An 18,748-nucleotide genomic window follows, 5' to 3' on the forward strand; every position below is an offset into this window, starting at 1 on the left:
TTTTCTTCTGAATCTTATGACCTGCGGATCATCAATGTCACTGATTCTGACGAGGGCCTCTACTACTGTGGAACTGAACAGGCCAAGGTGGAAGAAAACAAATTCATCATTAAAATAAATATTAACACATATGGCAACATCAGAACTCGGCTCAAACTCAGTAAGTATGTCTGTGGTAGGTTCATATTAAGACATTTTAGTTATTACCGTACATAATTACATTATTATAGGAGACTGCCTTAGGTGGAAAATATGCATGCAAATCATGCTATTGCTATTTGAGAAAGATTTGAGACTTTTATTCACACATCTAAACATAACATTTTAATACTGGTTGACACAAACAGCTTTGTTTTAGCAAGAAGCCTATTTACTGTTACAAAATGATATATGAAACTACACTTTCTCCTTTGAGAATTTAAATATATACCGGTAATCCATCTCATGTCTCCTGCAGAATCAGACATCAGCCCCCGACATGACTGCAGTGACTCCAGTAATGCGTCCTGGATGTTGGCCTTCACTCCAGCATTTTCTCTTCTCTCTTCCTTTGTCTCCTTTATGTTTGTTTTTTACTTCTGTCAGAAAACAGGTACTGTATATTACAGTTACTACGTGTTCAGTCAGGAGCTTGAAACGGGTCGACTTGACTTGTTTTTGGAAGGTGTGTTGCTGCTCTCTGAAGCAGCTTCATCAGTTCGACTGTTGTTATGGGCAGTGCAGATTTATGTGTGGTGGATGACCTCAGTGGGATGTCTGTATCTGTTAATGGCCCAAAGCTTACCTGTACTTATTCTGTCCAACTTTGCTCTAATTCTGTCTAGCCTCAGGCTACCAGCTCTGGGACTGTTGGGGGGAACTAGTGGTAAAACTGTCTGATGACCCGTTGTGTGAGTTTGGGTGAAACAGCCAGAACTAATGAAGCTGATGGAGAAGCAGTGAAACATCTTCAAGGACCTCTAACAAGTCCAGGTCCCCTCCTTCAAGCTCCTGAATGAAATATAACATGGAGCACTAAGAGTCTTCATGGATGTAGTCATACTTGTATCATACTGAGTTGTGTGAAGCTGTGCCCTCCAATCTGATAGTGTTATCTTTGATTTCACAGAAAAAGGACTTGAAGTTCATCAGACTACATCAGCCAGCCAAGGCCAAATAAGATGGTACCAGGTATACAAGACTCCTTGTAATAATCATGTGTCTTCTACTATCATGTATGCACTAATTGCCTACACATGCAACAGAGGCTGTCCTGCATGTCTTACAAACACACATCTTGTTAAGTAAAAATACAGAAGTATAAATTAGATAATAGGTAATAAATCTCATTTTTTGTTTTCAGGATAAAGACATGTGTTTGACACAGGTTGTGTTCAGAGTGAAGGATGCTTCTACGCGGCAGTAGATGAGGGCCAAACAGAGCGAACTGCTGGATTATAATAGACACAGCTGGCATCATATTATGTGGAGTTAAATATTAAAGGTTAGACCGCTGTGTTCTTTGAATCATTGACCCATCAAAATTGTTTTTTGTTTGTTTCACCTATTCAAAACCTGATGAATGATCCTACAGCTTAAATCTTGCTCTATAGTTCTAGTTCAAATCCATTTAATCTCTCTTTTTGTAAATCATTTGCGTGTCCAAAACAAGCTCTGGATAGACTGTGATTGTAGCTGTTATTATTATCATTTTATTTCAGACAATATAGTACTTCATTTCTTTATGTCTGCAACAAAATAAACCACAATGAAATGATCAGTTTGTTGCATGTGATCAGTCTTACAGTCTTTTCATTTCCTTTTTTTCCTCATCTTCATATGATAAGACCAACCAACCATTAAAATGACAAAAACAGACAGCTGTACTACCTGTTAGCTCCTTTGTCTGTAATTTCCTACAACTCCACCATCACAGCTATTTTCATTGCAGGAAGCACATCGTTCACACATACATATAAAGCAGACTGAATGGTAGCATGGTCCTGGCTTCCTGCTGTTCACAGCAGCCACACTTTCTGTCAAGTCAGAAGACTTTAAGAAACACACACATTAAGATACCTGTCTGTGAAACCAGCAGTGCATGAAGAGACTGACAAAGAGCTGCTTTGTCTGTTACAACACCATACAAAGTAACCGCATCACGCTGTCCATGTGACCTATAGGCCTACAGGAAACCCACACTGACAAAAAGCCCCTCTTGCATCCTTAGTGATGTTGCAGCCTCTTCAAGGCATCAGCGTGTGGCTTTGTTACCTTCATAGCTCTTCTCACACATAAGACACTCCACACAGAAGAGCAGAACCTATGAGTATTAAAACAATTGTGCTTCTTTTTGCCCTTCTGGGAAGGGTGACGGCACAGAAACTTTGTGCATAGTTTTTACTATAATGGATTTATGTCATATAAGATATATATGACAGTTTGTTTATGTTATGTTATGTACAGGAGTGCAATGTTTGATGAGAGAAAATATATAGTTTCATACACAGATTCTACTCCTAGTGCCAGCGTTGATCTTGTCTGTTGTCTGATTGGACAGACAATTCTTTGTTATCTTTCAGAGCTTGTGGACATTCTAAGTATGGATGGTTAAATAAAAGACAGAGAGACAGAGAGAGAGAGAGACAGTACTCTGGCAATGTTAAGCTTTGCCAGGTTTTTTTTAAACACTTCTGCCCTCTAGTGGAGATGACAGGTAATACAAGCCACAAAAGATTCTTTGTCCTTCATGCTGATAGTTTATCTTACAAGTAAGACACACTCCTTTCCATTCAAACGATCCTACATGGCACCAAGGGCGTTGTGGGTTTTGTCTAAAAGACACAAACTGCAAATTTAGTAATTATGGCTACAACAATCAAGGAGCTACTGAGGTCCTTGGCGACATTTTTGTGACTGATTCTGTGACATGATCAGCAAGTCCAAATCCAGGCATTGTATTCTAACATTTAATCGTCTTGTAAGTCATTTGTTGCTTATTAGTGAAGATCAATGCATGTTTTCAACTCAGAATGCCACCCATCCATGAAAAAATGTTGTTGATGTCAGTCACTGTGTGTGCATACTCAATCATATTCACACAAAGATCTGTTTTTAGTGACATATTACTTTTTTTTTTAACAAATAATGGAGTTGACATGCTAGTAGATTTTTATTATAGCAAAATGTACAATCTTATTTAAATGTACCATCTTTGTTCAGTGAGTTGCTGAAAACAAATCGGTCTACTAATTTAGCAGTGTGCTAAGACATTCATGGTACTTGAAAATAAAACTTGACAGCAAAAAGTAATTAATGAAAAACAAACCTAGTTTAAAACTTCACTTGTTTCTAAAACCATTAGGCCATCGGCTTATTGCCTGTAAACAATAAAGATAATTAATCCAATACCATGAGCACGTCGTTTCAAAGCAATGCATTTAAAATGCACTCAACAACAAAGACAACTATAATGCTTTCACATTTGCTGTTTTATCAAGCAAACTATGCATGAGCATTTGGCAAATTAAAGCAGAACACATTCAATAAAATGGGGGTTATCCCAGCTAATCCACAGGACCAACTGTTATATTTAAATGGGTCAATATTCACTATAGGCCTGATGCATTTAATCACTAATTGTGAAAAATAACACATTGCCACAATGCTGTGACCAAGACACTACACAATAAAAATAAATCAGTATGACAGCATGTGCTGCAGAGTTCTGTGTTATTATAAATCCTTATGTCTGTTTATTATGGTATATTTGCAGATGAACCATGCCCTAAAAGTGCTGATGTTGACTGATGAAGCATGAAAACACTCCCGAGGTACCGCTACAATGGTACCACTACCCACAAACATAGAACACATTATTTACACAGACAGTGCATCATTTGTCGAGAAATCTTTAAAAATTCAGCATTAGTTTTCTTAGCGAAGACCTCCTCAAACAATTTTAAACAAATTCAATGATCTACAAAAATAATCATATCCAAATCCAAAGATCAATAAATATTATGTCAAAATAAGACACAATCTAAAGTATAAGAAAATAAGTGTAGTGTAGGGAAATTAAACAACAACAATCAATCATATGATAATTAAATAAAATAAAACACTAACAAAATGTAATAAAAGAAATATGTATTATATAATGTATTGTTTTCTGTCATGGCATGACATTCATGGCAGGGTATCTTCACCCACTTGTGTTCTTTATTAACCTCTCACAGAAGCCAATTAAAAAGCCCTTTAATTACTTTCTGTTGATGTGTGCACATTGCTGCAATGTTGAAGAAAAGAAGGCAGACTATTCTCATCCTTCAGATTGTAGAACGCAAACTGAGGAATCAGTCACTAAATGTAATTACATGATCAGAATGCATTGGTTTTGCACTGCAGTAAATATTCTGCAGTTTGAATTTGAGCATCACCTCTTCCATACAGACAAGCAGGATCTGTTAAAACATCTTTTAATCCTTCAACTATAGACAAAGCATAAAAACCAGCAGCAAAATACACTATAAGACTTAAGAACAGAGAGCAAAGTCAACATCAAATATTAAATACATTATGTAAAAGCCCTTAAAACAAATAAATGATTTGGCATTCTTAGATTTTTCAACACGACCCAGGGAGCACTTCTTAATTGAATGTATTTTAAAAGATAGTTTTAGGTAAGATGTTTCCTAAAACTAAAAAAAAAAAGGTCACACCATCTGACTCAATAAAAAGTTAAAAAGCAAGTACTAATTGTCAGAGTTTCTGAGGACTACTTTGTGACTTTTCTGGAGTGGACTCATTTTTTCTTTTAAAGGGATTTTTGAGCTTTAAGGACTTCTTGGTCTTCTCTTTCTCCTTGTTTTTCTCCTCTCCAGATTCAGGCGAAGATGCAAGAGAGGGTGGGAGGACAACCCTTGATGGAGGCTCCACCTCTGTGAGCAGCTTGCTGTGAGGCAGGTTAGGTGTTGAGGCAGACAGACCGGTTGGGGTTGTAGCCATGGATTCGCAGGACTTTTCAAGAATTCCATCGTACACAAGCTGGCTCAGCGGGCCAACGGCGAAAAGGTCTGAGGAGGACTTCCATGGCACCTGAGAAGTTAACATAAGGTCTGGCTGCCTAATCCATCCAGGATATGAACCCGATTCAGAAGCTGCCAACTCCTCTCTCAGTATTGCTTGTTTCGTTATTTCTGCTGGAACATCAACTCTGTCCCAGGTGATCTTTCCAGTCAGAGTATCTATGGAAGCATCCACGTCATCTCTTGGCATCCTTTGTGTCCTCCTTCTGAGGGAACCAGCAGACTTTTCAAGTTCATTTCTCAGTATTCTTCTACTTGTCGATGGCTCCAATACAAATGTATGTCTCTCTGGTGGTGATGATGTATCCATAAGTGCCTCTTTCTCTCTTGGTGGCATCTTTATGGAAGCTGTATCAGTAACAGATTCCAGCTCATCTCTAGATAGCTTCCTTGGTGGTGTTCTAGCAGTGTCTACCTTTTTGTCCTTTGGCAATCCCCTTATAGAGCAATCCAGTTGGAAATCTCCTTTATTCCAAGGAAGCTTCCTAGAACCTGTGTCTTGGGACATTCCCATTGAATCTCTTGTAATCCTTCTGGATTCAAATGGATCAGCATCATCTCTTGCCAGCTTTCTTGAGGCACTGTCCACTGACACTCCCATCATGTCTCTTGATATCCTCCTTGGAGGGACATTTGGTTTTGCTTCTGATTCATTCCAAAGAATCTTTCTCACATCAAGGGGTAAATCACTTCTTTCTCTGTATACGTTCCTCGAATGTATTTCCATTAGATTCCCAGTTATATCCTTTTCTACCTTCCTGGATGAAAACTCTGCCTCAAACTCATTTGCAGCCCCTTTTCTAATAGCGACATCCACCGGTACCTCATACCTGTCTTGGGAGATCTTCCTTGATACAGGATCCACAAAAGACTCCTCTGTAGACATCTTCAAAGAAGAGGCTTCCAAAGATGTATCCAAGGCCCTGTCCTTTGCTGTCTTCTTGCAGGCTACATCTACAGAAGCTTCCAGCTCTTCAAGAGAAACTTTGCGAACTGGACACTCAAGGAGAGCTTCCCCTTGTTCACTCAAAGGCTTAGTAACTGAGCTGTCTGCAAGCAGCTCAGGTTCATCGTGATACAGCTTTCGAGTGGAAGTGTCAATAGTGGAAATAGGGAATATTTTGCTGTGAGGAGGGGAAGTCATGTAGTCTGTGTCTGAATACATCTCTTCAGAATCTCTGTTAGTGAGCAAACAAGAAGGAAATAATCAAGGAGTGAACCAGGAATTTATTAACAAAGGTCAAAGTGACCTTTAAAAGTGAAGGGACATACTGTTTTTTAAGTGTTTTGCGGTAGAGCCCTTCTTCATCTTCATAGCAAGGGTAAGGAGATCGGATAGGGATGAGGTCAGGGTCTGGGGAAATCATGGCAGCTGCCGGCTGACTGATGATGCCAGAACGACGTGTTCGACGTATGGTAGTTCCTCGTGTTCGTGGAGAGCGCTTAATGGGTGGAACCGGAACTGAAGGGCAAGGCCAAAGAATAGTCAAAAATAACAGACAGACCGTACATAACCAGATAGCTGTACACTAAAGAGTCACTGAATCAAAGTATCCTTTATTTAGCAAGTCTTGGAATTGTGTGAAGTTGGACAAGGAGTAATAATAATATTTTAATAATAACATTTGAGAATGTTTACATACTAGACATAAACATTCTTTTTTGTCAGATGACATGCTATGGCCTCAACCACCAGATTCCAAAACTACAAACTACACACTTTGTGACATTGACACTCATTTTACCTGGCATCTGGGGTAAGATCTGAGATCCAGAATCATCTAAGACATCTTCTATTGATCCGTGAATGGAACTGTGACATAGGCACGATGACTGGAGTACCCGAGGCAACCCCAGGGCAATTGAGTCTGAGTAGAGTTGAGCAGTGAGATTAGCTAAACCGGGATTCTTGATGATGGGGAAACCACAGAGGAGCTCAATCTGTTGCCAGCGGTGAAGACGCTCCCGAAGACAGGCAGTCACCTCAGACAGAGCGTTCCTTTCAGGGTGTACACAGATGTTCTGTGATTACATGTTACATACTCATTTAACACACAAACAAACATTGCACAGGTGACTCACTTTGCCTCTAGGATCTTGTGGTCAACCTGGTCTAGAGAGGAGCTGTGGGCCACATGGAGGGTTCCCAGCAGAGAGCTCCTCTTCTTCTTAATTCTCTCTGCCTGCAAGAAATCACACGCACTGTTCCGTGAAATGGCACACATTTACATCCATCAGACATCCATCAGTGCATTTTGTATTACCTCATCTTTGGCAGTGGCAAGCTGTAGTTCTGCACTCTGCTTTTTAACGTTGTAGTACTGAACTTCCACTTCATGTGTTAGCTGCAGCCAGTGCTGAAGAGCCCCTGAAGCAGTCCAGCTAGCCTGCATGTCCATCTCGGCCTGCTTCAGCGCTCCACGAACCTGAAGGTGGAGTCATTTATTGCACTTGAAACTAAATCCATCCACTTTTCCAAGCTGCACTTTGTGAAGGATTTTTTTTCTGTATTGTAGTACCTGTTCCAGCTCCTCTTCTGCGTATCGGAGGCGACTGAGCTCACTGACAGCCCCCTGCCTCAGCTCATGTAGGCGGTAAGCCTCCTCCTGTGCCCCCATGATCTCATCTCTCATCTTCTCCTCCAGGCTTTGTTTCTCCTCAGCCACGTTACGTTTTTCTTCCTGAGCCCGCTCCAGTCTGAGTTTGTGTAAATGTTCGCTCAATCATAGATTCAGGTGTAATGTATTGTAGGTAAGGGACTGACAAAGAATAAAATACTGAATACTTACTGCTCCTGGAGGTCTATGAGGCTCTGCTCAGCCCTCTGCAGACTTTCTAAATCCTTCATCATCCTGGCTATGTGGACTTTGCTGACTTTGTTCTGAGCCTGTGCAAACCAACAGCCTCCAACTCCCATAACCACTGACACAATGAGCAGCAGGTCCTTCATGTAGTTGTGAGGGGGGCCTACAATAAAATGAAAGCTCGTGATAATTCAGCAGATACTGTCACACTAATAATTAACTATTACTGTGAATATGGTATTCTAAATTTGGCATGTGTTATGTATGTTATGTAAACAACACTATTAAAGGATATTCAAAGCTGTCTTATTTCAAATGTACACAGAGCTTATATATTATTTGCATATGAATATTTTAGATGTGCAAAGAAGTTATTAATAGGAGTAAACAAAGATGTTAATGTTATAAACATGGAGTAAGCAAAAAATAACCCACAATGCAGACATATAGCGACTCTCCTGACTAATCTGTCCAGGCTACAATGTTGAATGTACACAAAAAATAGGGGATATATCAGGGAAGTGAGGCCCAACAATAAAGAGACACGTGAGTGAGGATGAGGGGGGAACAGGATGGGGATTCCTCACGTGTAGGTGGTCCAAACAGAACAACATCTAGAGCTTTGATGTTGAGCTTCTGTTTATCTCTCTGGTCCTGAACTCTCAGATGGCCACTCAGGAATGAAGGCTCATTAGCTGCAATCCTGTGAACAGATGTCACGGTGCAGTACAGGTTCAGTGTTGATGTGGAAAAGATCAACAACAAGTGACTACAGTGATTAGAGTGACACCAATTCTTACCTGGGGAGTGTGTTTCCATTGACCCTAAAGTCTTTAAAGTTTCTTTCATACTGCGGCAACTCAACAAACTCCTTCAGCCAGCGGAGAACCTCCTCTTGAGTCCAATTATGCACTGACAAATGATACAAAACATATATAAAATAGAACATAAATTCAAACACAGATACAGCCATTCCTTTTCAAACATGCACACCAACGCACACACACCTTCAGATGATTTCCAGCCCCTCCAGAGCTCCTCCACTGTGATGTGTTGGTCTTCTCTGTGCAGTTTGCTGTGTTTGTTGGTCTGCTGCTGCTTCATGTCTTCAATAATGAACTGCAACAACATAAACATGCAACAATAAAACTTTTTTTTTTACTATGCAAGACAAATACGGTGTGTGTTGCAGTGGGTCTAGTGCTTGGATTTCAGTCTGGAAATACAGAGGAAGCATCTTGAGATTATTTTGATTGGATCAGACGCATGAGTGTGCATACTTCAAAGACTCTGTGTGTGTGTGTGTGTGTGTAGGTGTGTGTGTGTTATTGCTTGGAATGTGTTCTTGGCTGTAAACGCAGGCTTCACATGATGGGTAGTGGAAATTTGGGAAGTTGATGAGGCCAGACCCCTCCCCCTGACATCCCCATGGTAACTGCAACCTGAGCCCCTGGATACTGTATCCTCAAACTGCATTCTGAAGGGCAAAGGCATTTAAGAATTCTGGGTTTATTACTAATGTAATGTAAAACGAGAGACTTGTAGACTCTCTGGACAAAATACTTGAGTGTATATATTTATGAATATAAAAAAATGTGCATATGCACACACAAACATACAGACATGAATAGAAACATATGCATTAGATGCACAGTTTTTTTTGCATGTCTAAATAAAGTCTTGCTAACACTGGTATCATGTTTTTGGCTAAACAGCAAAACTAGGCATGCTAAAAAACAAAAAAAAAAGATTATAAATGATATTTCTTCTTTTATACCAGTTTCTTTGGGGCTTCTACAACTAGCAGCTGAGGAATAAGGAGGAGTCAGGAAACATTAAAAGCAGTGGTACTCTTAAGTGTGACCATGAAGGTCACAGATGTTACACTCTCTTGGTGCAAACCAGTTTTGTCACTAAGCCAAAAGCAAAGTTACACTGTTGCTAGCCTTGAAGGAGCATTTGACTCTTACCAGCAGCCAGGACACCTGTTGTTGCACTGCTCTATACCCTGTCTGTCTCTTTACATGGAGCTCAAGGTTTTACAACAACTGACACTTTCATGAAGGGCAGGATTTGTACCTCCACACTCTCCTCCACTTCAATCCCACCATCTTGGTCATCGTCCATCATCTGATGGATGCTCCGCAGGGCCTCCAGGCTGTAGCGATCGGCCTCGCTCATACATGGTGGTGACACAACCATGCAGGGGTCTAAGTGGGTGAAAGAGGCAATGATCGTTTATTGGTTAAACCAGCTACTTTGGGTAATCTGTAGATCCAAAATGAGATTTGTAATGCACTGTTGAAGAAGCAATCAGCTCATAATTTCATGGACAATCTAGAGGGCACAAGATTATGAGCAACACAGAATAACAGTGCCCGTATTTTTATTCTTTCTTTTTGCACAAACCTAAAAATCTGCAATTATTAAAGTGATGTTTATCCAAACACGGCAAAATAGAGAGAGTCCTGCTCCTATGACCTCATCTGATTCCTGTGTCTCCAGCCTGATTCTGAATGTGGATATTCTTTCTTTCATATGTTTGTAGTCTTCTTCTGTCAAGTTTCAAGAACCACCTTAATAGCCTAAACTATCTTTACCCTCGACGCACATGTAACGTTCCTATCAAACCAATCAGCTGGCTTAGTGTTGTACAGCGTGTTCTTACTTCATGACGGGAACACTGATGTGAATATGACGCACAGCTATCTGTTCTCTGTACGTCTCGTGAGTCAGAGCCCATTCTTGTCTCTGTGAGAGTTTGGGTTGCCGCTGTGAGGAGAAATACGCTGAGGGTCACAGGGTCAGCTAGTTAAAGCCACTGTGAGCCAGCTTCAGTAACACAAGCCACTGTGAACTGAGGAAGATCTAAGCTATGGGAAATGTGACTTCTAGGGGAAAAGGCATAAAGACGACACATTTCTCTGCATCCTGTCATTAGTCCCATAGCAGGGAACAGGGAAACGTTATGTTTTTTATGTGGATATTATCATCTTACATGCTTTATGTGAATTATTAATTTATATAGAGCATAGGAGATGGTGTAATGATGTATTATGACATAGACTAGATTTATATAATAACAAAATAATTAACTCCGAGAATAGTGTATGGGGTTTTTTTTCATTGCTGTACAGTATATAGTAAACATAGTATAGACACTGATACTTTGGTTGTTGATGAAACTTGCATGCTCTCAGAGTGAGGGGACTTCTCAGCTGGATAGCCTATTAGATATCAGTGGTGTAAGGGCCCCAGGACTTTGTGTGTGAGGACAACAATCTGTTTACATATTTACATAAAGGGGCCTGGACTACATTTTAGGAACAAAACCGTGATTCCCCACATTTGGCTTTAAGGAGAGGACATTGTTTGATGTTGGTTAGGGTTAGGTAAAGAAAATGAATCAATGTAATGTCCATAAGTAAGGAGAAACAGGAGGTGTGTATATGTGTGTTTTGTTGTCCCTGTGGGACCCCCCTGATATGACCTGAGTTTAACCCTTTCCACAGGTAAGTGGGAGCTATTGGAACAAAAGCAGTTGGAATAAAGAATCAGCAAGGACACTGTTATATAAACACTTTGGTTATAGAGCATATACGCAGAGATTTTAGGCAAACATAATGCTCTGACAGATGTTCTAACAATAGCTACCTGCTTTCCTATAGTGCTTTGAATTTAGGCTGTATCATCAAAATCTGATTGGAGTAAAACACGATTACATAAAGTCAAATGCAATGCAAATAAAAGATGGATTTATTAACAGATCGTTTCAAATTTCAAAACAGAAGAGGCTGGCTGGCCTGGCGCATGCTGGCAATGACTTGCAGATTTTAACAGCATACAACGAAGACAGCAGCCACTTTTACAAACCTTCCTGTAGGAGTTCTTATATTTTTTTTATATGGACTATGCATCTTTTCAGTACATACCTCCCGGGTCAAAACCGGCGCTCCCACCGGGAAAGCTGAAGCCCTGGAGGTCCCCAGCGCTTTGCGCAGCGAAGATGAGCACAACAGGGAAAACGAGGAACAGAGGTGACAATGGAAGCATTTCAGACAGCTAACAAAAATGTAGTCCAGACTTTAGGAGCTACTCGACGTCGGAAAAATGTAAAAAAGAAAATAAACTCAGCAGCCGTTTAAAAGGCACCGTTGTCAGTCTGCGCAAACTGTTAAACGATCCGTGTTGCTATTACGGGCACAGACGCAGAAGCGAGATGTGATACTGATGTTCAACTTGAGGAATCAGCCAAGCGGGACTGCTGAGCAATTCTAAACGTGCACAACAAGGGCACAAAACGATTCCAGACTCTTTCAAAACAACAAACGTTTGCAGAGACAGTTTGTAGAAAAATCACAAACACAAGAAAGCTGCGCGTAAAACTCTCCAAAAGCGCTGCATTCCAGACAAAAAGACGCGTTCCTCAGTGTTAAATCCACTTAACAGGTGTCATCACATAGTCTGAACAGATGGTCCTGAAGCTGACTCGGTACCCAGTAAACTCACTCAGAGCCTTCTGCCACATAAAAACAAGTTTGAATGAGAGGGGTAAATAAAACCCTGCTCAGGGTGCAGAGACCTTCTCTGTTCTTTGTGTCCAGCTGCAGCTCTGGATCGTTTTTTATAAGGCAGCTAGTCGTACTTCGGTCGTACGACCAGTTCTCTATGCTCTCCTCTGACACCCCTTTCCCAACAGAGACGCAGACAGTGACGTTCTTACGTGGAACTGACTGCCTGTCCCCCATATGTCCCGTCTTTCTCTTTTTCCAGCAACAGACCCTCATTATTCTTTCAGAATTCTCTAGAAGTCTTATCCTGCAGTTTGCATTGATGCAGATTTGTAGTTCTGTTATTATGATGAGTGAACAGGGAATAGATTAAAGCCATTTAAGTATTGCTAGAAGTCAGGACTGTCATGCGGGAATAGAACGTATACGTCATAATACACTAGTCTGACTGTCTGGGTCAGGCGCTTGGATCCTTGTTCACAGTTCTTCAGGCAATGTGAAAGGGCTCAGCAAATGTTTGTACACCTGTTCACTGGGTTTCTGGTGGCGTCTATACGTAGCCTACAAATTGTGCCACTCCTTATAAACACTTGTAGAGAAACACAGACATCTTTTAAACTCAAATTATCTGTAAAAATATCAACAGAGTTCACAAATAGGATAGAGAACTACACATACCAACATTAACGGTAACAAAGTGTAAGGTTTCATTCTGGCAATTCAGAGCCCCGTTTAAAAATAGTGAGTCAGATTTGACCTCTACCCTGTAGAGCACGCCCAAGTGGCACATGTCCAAGAAGGCCTCAGCTGGGTCTGAGTACACTGTCTGTGGGGGGGGGGGAGAAAAAAAAAGACTTGAACTGAAACACAAACAGGTTAGCTTAAGCTTGTTTTTAATCAATGACCTTTTTGCTGAGGAGCCGCTGCACCAATAAGAAGATGGATGGATGCAAAACAGGAGTGTGAAGACTATCAGAACACGTAGTGAGGTTGTAGCATGCTAGCTCACAGTTCACCTAAAGGCACTTCTTACATCACACCTGTGGCTGTGTTCATGGTGACTTGACCTAGAAAAACATCAAAGTGAGGCACAGCTGAGAATGCAGACACACTCTACAACTGCATCTCTTTAAATAAAGAAAGGTGTGCAAATGACCCAGGATGACATTGGAATGTTGTGATGTAAATATACACGCTGTATATTGTTTTCAATTTCAAAAAGAGCCATGTGCTGCACACATAGTGCTGCCTATAGGGTAGACTGCATGTCAGCTCGTTTTCACCCATTAGTATGGTGGACAACACTAAACCTGACAGGAGTCAAGATCAGCCTGACAGAGCTGACAAATTCATAGGTAGCAATCAAACTGTTAAGGTTAGGACAGTATTAAAGCTCTTTCTCCAAAACCTCAGCACAAACTGAAAACAAAACCTTTTTTTTGTCAAATATCTGCTCATATTAAAGATCAAATCTTTAATAGGATCAGACAGTAACAACACCTTTGTTCCTGGAAAATGCACCAGACCAGAAATAGTTTGTTTGAAGGCTTCAGATTTAAGGCAGAGTACAAAAAGAGCAACATGATTAGAAAAGAGAACACACTGATGTATATTACATATGAATAAATGCACGACAAATTCATCAAACATGCTGTCTGACGTGTAAGGTAAAAGGAAACTGGTCGCTGGCTTAGAAGATTTATAAGCCAGCAGATATGGGCATGTCTTATTTTCTAAAGTGCCTCCTTTAAAACAAATACTGATTGATTCTCTTTTCTCTCTTGATGTGCTGCAGCCTTGTTAAGTTTGATAAAGACAATCGTGAATAATAAAAAAAAAAGATACGAGAAGCTCTAGATAGAGACACACTAACACAACAGCCACCACTCCACTGAGGAAGTAAGAACCAACAACATGACACACTCTATTTGGTAACAAAAGAGAACTATGCAGTATAATACAACAAAAAGGTCAAACTGTACCTCAGCAAAAAGTTTAAAAAATAGAATATCAATAAAATAATAATATTCCTTGGTCCATAAAAACTATGTTACTCTTACAAATTTTCCCTTGCAGTTAAACCACGCAGTTCTCAGTAAAAATATGACCTTGGTAGTAAGAAAGCTTTATAAAAGTAGCTTCCGAACCCACAGGGAGTATTAAAACAATATGGTTATTTTACAAAATCACATTATTGTAAAAGTTAGACATCACTTCCACCTTCTTTGAGGCAAAGATCTTGATTAAGGTCCTCTGAGTGACATGTTCACAGAAATCCACAAGAGGGTGCTAAAGTAACGAGTCAGTTATCACAAGTGTTTTTCTTTGAACTTTTCTTTCCAACTCCCATGTGTTCCTCATGATTTTGCAGCTGCTCTCTGATAAAGAGCTCCCATGCAGTTCTTCACAGGTCCATAAGTCTCTTTGGAGTACAATCCCACATTTTCTCCCTCTGTCATTCACCACACACACACACACATACACTAAGTCTTACTATGACAGCAGTGACATGGTTGATGCCCCTGACGAAATGCCTGAATCACTGCTACTGTATACTCCGTGGCTATCCCCGAGGCCGCCCAATGAAGATGAAGGTGAAGATGAAGATGCAGGTGATGATGAAGAGGTGCTGTGTGTGCGCAGAATGGCCCCAGCTGCACTGCAGTGTGGTCTGGGCCCTGGTTCAGGGGTGTAAGTGAAGGTAAGGGAAGTGGAGTAGATGATCCCATCATTGCGGACCAGTGTGACAGGGACCTGAACCGGCTGTCTCACCCAGCGCCACCCCTCCCTGAAGGCAGAGATGTCTGGCACCACACACAGGACACTCTCTCCACACCTGAGGGATAAGGCAAGAACAGACTTGCATATTTAAATGCACACACGGTTGCAGAGAACTCACAGAACTCACAGACACTGGTACCTGTACATGGTGTCAGCCTCCACATCTCCAAACCACACTCGGAGGTTAGGGGTGAAGTTCTGTCCCGTCAGCTCTAACATGGCCACATCTCCTCCCCCATTTAACTTGACACAGACAAACAAAACAAACAAATGTCTTTCAAGACCTCAAGAGGGTAAGTGAAACCTTCAGAAGCTTTTAATGTTTGCTGGTAAAAAGAGTAACGAGCATTATTATTAATATTTGCACAGAAATGTATGTACCTGCAGGCTTTCCACCACAGGGACGGGTGTGACTGGTGTGGGGACGGGGCCCATGCCCTCATAAAAAGTGTACTCTGCCTTGTCAGTGCTAATGATAGTCCAGGAGGCGCCGTCATTTATAATCTCCTTATTAGTTTCTTTGGAGCACGCTGTGGCCTGAAAGATACACAAACAAAAAAAGTCCTTTCATCACTTCACATGCTAACATATCATCTCAATAGCAAACAGCCTAATGTAAAAGAAGGTCAACATGCCATCTAACACACACAATAACCATTTTGTTTTAATACTCTTGTGATGGATTGTTACCCTGGATGGATGTTTCATAGCTGTATATGGAAATGGATGTACGACTGATACTTGGCACAACACAGGTCATGTCCTTTTTTTAATAAGTAAACCCCACCCTGTGATGAAAGCCCTTAAAGATAGTCAACAGTGTAATGGGAGAGTGAATTTGCACCTGTCAGGTTCTATGAATTAAAATTGTCCCAAATAAACTAATCTCACTGGAGTGTGTGTGATTGTGCACCTGGAATTGGATTATTCTCTCCTGGGAAAGACAGAGATACATCCTGTCTGTATCTTTCAGGTAGAAGGCACACTTGTGAAGCTGGGACACTGGATCATCTGCATCCATTAATGCTGCTTGCTTGTCCACTTTGCGAATGACCTGAGCGGCAAAGTTACAAAATATAATTACGCATACAGTTTTTACAAACAAAACAGACTTTAGAGCTCACACGTACCAGCCTGGGCAGCGCCATTCCAGTAACAGAACAGACCAATTTGACTGTCTGGCCATAGTGTATGTACCCATCTCTAACGGCAAACTCCTCCCCTTCAGACTCATCTTCCTCCACTAAAAATCAAACAACACAACAATATATTAATCATCTAATATTTTAGAGATATTGTACAGATCTGTGACTCAGAAGCTGTGACTCACAGAGGTGGATGTAAAAAGCTCCCCACTGTTGAGAGCTGGCATGAAAGCTCCCCCCCTCCACATGAAGATACCTGGTACTAACCGTCTGGGAACGCAGACGGTTAAACAAAGCTACCTTGGTCCCAGATGCTATACACACTAGGGAGAGAGAAAAGGGGACAGTGAAATGAAAAAAACCCTCAAATCCAAACGAAATGTCATGGTGTGCAAAGACAGCTGTGTGCAACACCCTGCAACTCACAGTCAGCGTTTTTCAAGGACTGTTTCTTCTTGGAGGGTTTAGAGATGACCTTGATCCTCTTGCTGAGGAAGACTCCTATGTTGGCGCTGTTTCCGTAAAACATCTTCACAGACAGCATGAAGTGCTTTCTTTTATCCGAGTCACTGATATACAGCGTCTTTGCTGTGCAGAAGTGCTAACATGGAGGGTGGGGGTGGAGGGTGAGAGAGAGACACTGATCAGGGGATTTTGTGTGAGGGTGTGTGTTTTTGTTTGACCTCTTTCACTTCCCTCTTATCTCACTCAGTTCAGACAAGTTCATTAGGAGTGTAAAACCCAAAACAGAGAGGATGTGGTCACAATGCAGAGTAGTTTTTATATCTTACAACTGTGGTTACTTTGCCGAGTTTAAGAATAGAAAAAAAATAAGCAGTGGAGTATGAGAACAGATGTAAAGGTTTCCAATTGAAAACATGAAATTAATAAGTTCCCACTCACCTTCCCCTCCAGATTGAGTTGCTGCATCTCCTGCTCACTGTTGCCAATCCCAATGAAAGCACATGGCTGGGCCTCCTGTTCTGTACAACCCTCCTTCTCCATATTCTCCAGCTTCTTCTGCCAGCCACTGCCCAGCAGATACACACATGGTGGAGGACAAAAAAACCTAAATGGCACAAAATAGAAGTCAGAACACACATGCACACACACTCCAGTGCATCTTGCATACAGTTTGTAAACACTCCCACACACACACACCTTTTTTCATTGCCGTATGACTTTTGTGCAACTTTTGCATGCAGTATGAGCACTGTTTGATCATCCTTGTCCTTTAAGTAATTCCTCATAGCCTCCCTGAAAAGCAACAGGGAAACATGTTAACACCGTCCGCACTTGTTTAAAACTATGTGCACTGTTGACTGTGCTGTCTTTCTCCACCTTGTCAAACGCTGAGGCTGAGGTCGCTCACCAAACTTCCTGCAAAACAAAAACATCAGTGGGCTGCTGTAGCATCATTAAAAACAAGCTTGGCTTTAAATGGCAAAACACACAGTATCAGTGGCATCTTTAGGACACGAGTGTTCAGAGCAGTTTGCTTTTTACTTCCTTTCTTTACTTCAGGTTTGAAGTTGAGTATACAGTATTGTAATTATTATAAATTACCTTTCATCTTTGTGAGCAAATGTTTTAATTTAACCCATATAATTCACCTTTTATTATCTGCTTCACTTAAACACTAGTTTGTAAATGTGTCACAATGTTGCATGAGAAGTGTATAAAAATATCACATGGTTGTTCTGAGTTTAAACACACACAAAAGTAGCAGCAAAATAACAACAAACTGTTTAATGACAAAATAGTTTCTGAAAGTTAGAAACTTTTATTAAACCGTACTTTAGTGAAACAAACCAGAGAAACCAGCGAAGAATAGTTTTGCACTAACACCCTACCGAGCCACAAGCTAGCACCGTGTGAGGTAAACTTACTGAGACCGAGACACACAAAACATCAGCCCAACAGACGACACCGTGGAAAAGGTTTCACACAAGAAAACTAATCATTTTTAATAACATAACGCTTTAAATATCAGCACTTACCCCGTAACAACGGGCGCCATCTTCCGAATAACTCCCCCCCTGAAAAAAAGTCCAACAATCGCGAGATCCCTGCCCCCCCACTCCAGCAGCAGCAGCCCCCCTGAGGAAAGCCACCTATACAACAGAAGAACCAGACGGGAAGAAGAAGGGAGAGAAAGAGGGAGAGAGGGGGAGGTGTGATGGGGCAAAGGGGTGAGAAGTAGGGGAGGGAGGAGCGACGGGCAGAGGGCAGACGCCAAAACAACAGGCGTGGGAAAGTTTCTGAATCCCGCGAGAACGTAAAAACTCTCACAATAGACATGAATAGACGCAGACCGATGATATCGCGAGATAACGTTGCACCCTCACAATGTGCTTTTTTTCTCTTCTCCCCTTCACACAGCGCTCACGCTGTAACTCGATTCCCACGCCTTATTGAGCAATGAAGCAGACTGCACCTTT

General features: G+C 41.2%; 2 protein-coding genes and 1 long non-coding RNA gene across 3 annotated transcripts; 1 reads left to right on the top strand and 2 right to left on the bottom strand.

The window, feature by feature from the left end:
• Positions 1 to 571: 571 nt before the first annotated feature.
• LOC114433335 (uncharacterized) lies at positions 572 to 1,583 on the top strand. Its single transcript, XR_003670354.1, has 3 exons — positions 572 to 592; positions 1,109 to 1,170; positions 1,343 to 1,583. It is a non-coding gene; the product is annotated as an uncharacterized LOC114433335 (long non-coding RNA).
• A 1,712-nt stretch (positions 1,584 to 3,295) lies between these two features.
• On the bottom strand, positions 3,296 to 18,426 carry rbpja (recombination signal binding protein for immunoglobulin kappa J region a). The gene is made up of 12 exons (XM_028401833.1): positions 18,308 to 18,426; positions 17,649 to 17,687; positions 17,469 to 17,564; positions 17,211 to 17,376; positions 16,734 to 16,908; positions 16,493 to 16,630; positions 16,293 to 16,405; positions 16,076 to 16,216; positions 15,544 to 15,699; positions 15,302 to 15,405; positions 13,338 to 15,217; positions 3,296 to 3,307 (listed from the first exon to the last, which is right to left on the bottom strand). The coding sequence occupies exons 1-11, from the start codon at positions 18,325 to 18,327 to the stop codon at positions 14,875 to 14,877; spliced, it is 1,491 nt and encodes a 496-aa protein (XP_028257634.1). The 5' UTR covers positions 18,328 to 18,426; the 3' UTR covers positions 3,296 to 3,307; positions 13,338 to 14,874.
• On the bottom strand, positions 3,743 to 12,512 carry stim2a (tromal interaction molecule 2a). Its single transcript, XM_028401821.1, has 12 exons — positions 11,803 to 12,512; positions 9,950 to 10,080; positions 8,878 to 8,989; positions 8,671 to 8,782; positions 8,458 to 8,573; positions 7,856 to 8,033; positions 7,586 to 7,763; positions 7,331 to 7,492; positions 7,149 to 7,249; positions 6,812 to 7,065; positions 6,339 to 6,528; positions 3,743 to 6,244 (listed from the first exon to the last, which is right to left on the bottom strand). The coding sequence occupies exons 1-12, from the start codon at positions 11,921 to 11,923 to the stop codon at positions 4,741 to 4,743; spliced, it is 3,159 nt and encodes a 1,052-aa protein (XP_028257622.1). The 5' UTR covers positions 11,924 to 12,512; the 3' UTR covers positions 3,743 to 4,740.
• Positions 18,427 to 18,748: the final 322 nt, after the last annotated feature.

The sequence above is a fragment of the Parambassis ranga genome, chromosome 1, assembly GCF_900634625.1.
Source record: "Parambassis ranga chromosome 1, fParRan2.1, whole genome shotgun sequence".
Lineage (NCBI taxonomy): Eukaryota > Metazoa > Chordata > Actinopteri > Ambassidae > Parambassis > Parambassis ranga.

What these genes read in the sequence shown, in the direction of transcription:
- stim2a (XM_028401821.1), bottom strand. Translation starts at nt 11,923, where the DNA reads ATGCTTCCATTGTCACCTCTGTTCCTCGTTTTCCCTGTTGTGCTCATC. An exon ending in AATGGAAACACACTCCCCAG is followed by an intron (nt 8,574 to 8,670) that starts GTAAGAATTGGT and finishes ATCTGTTCACAG; the next exon opens with GATTGCAGCTAATGAGCCTT. An exon ending in CAGAAGAGGAGCTGGAACAG is followed by an intron (nt 7,493 to 7,585) that starts GTACTACAATAC and finishes CTCCACCTTCAG; the next exon opens with GTTCGTGGAGCGCTGAAGCA.
- rbpja (XM_028401833.1), bottom strand. Translation starts at nt 18,327, where the DNA reads ATGGCGCCCGTTGTTACGGG. An exon ending in CAGCCTCAGCGTTTGACAAG is followed by an intron (nt 17,565 to 17,648) that starts GTGGAGAAAGAC and finishes GTTGCTTTTCAG; the next exon opens with GGAGGCTATGAGGAATTACT. An exon ending in AACTCAATCTGGAGGGGAAG is followed by an intron (nt 16,909 to 17,210) that starts GTGAGTGGGAAC and finishes CCTCCATGTTAG; the next exon opens with CACTTCTGCACAGCAAAGAC.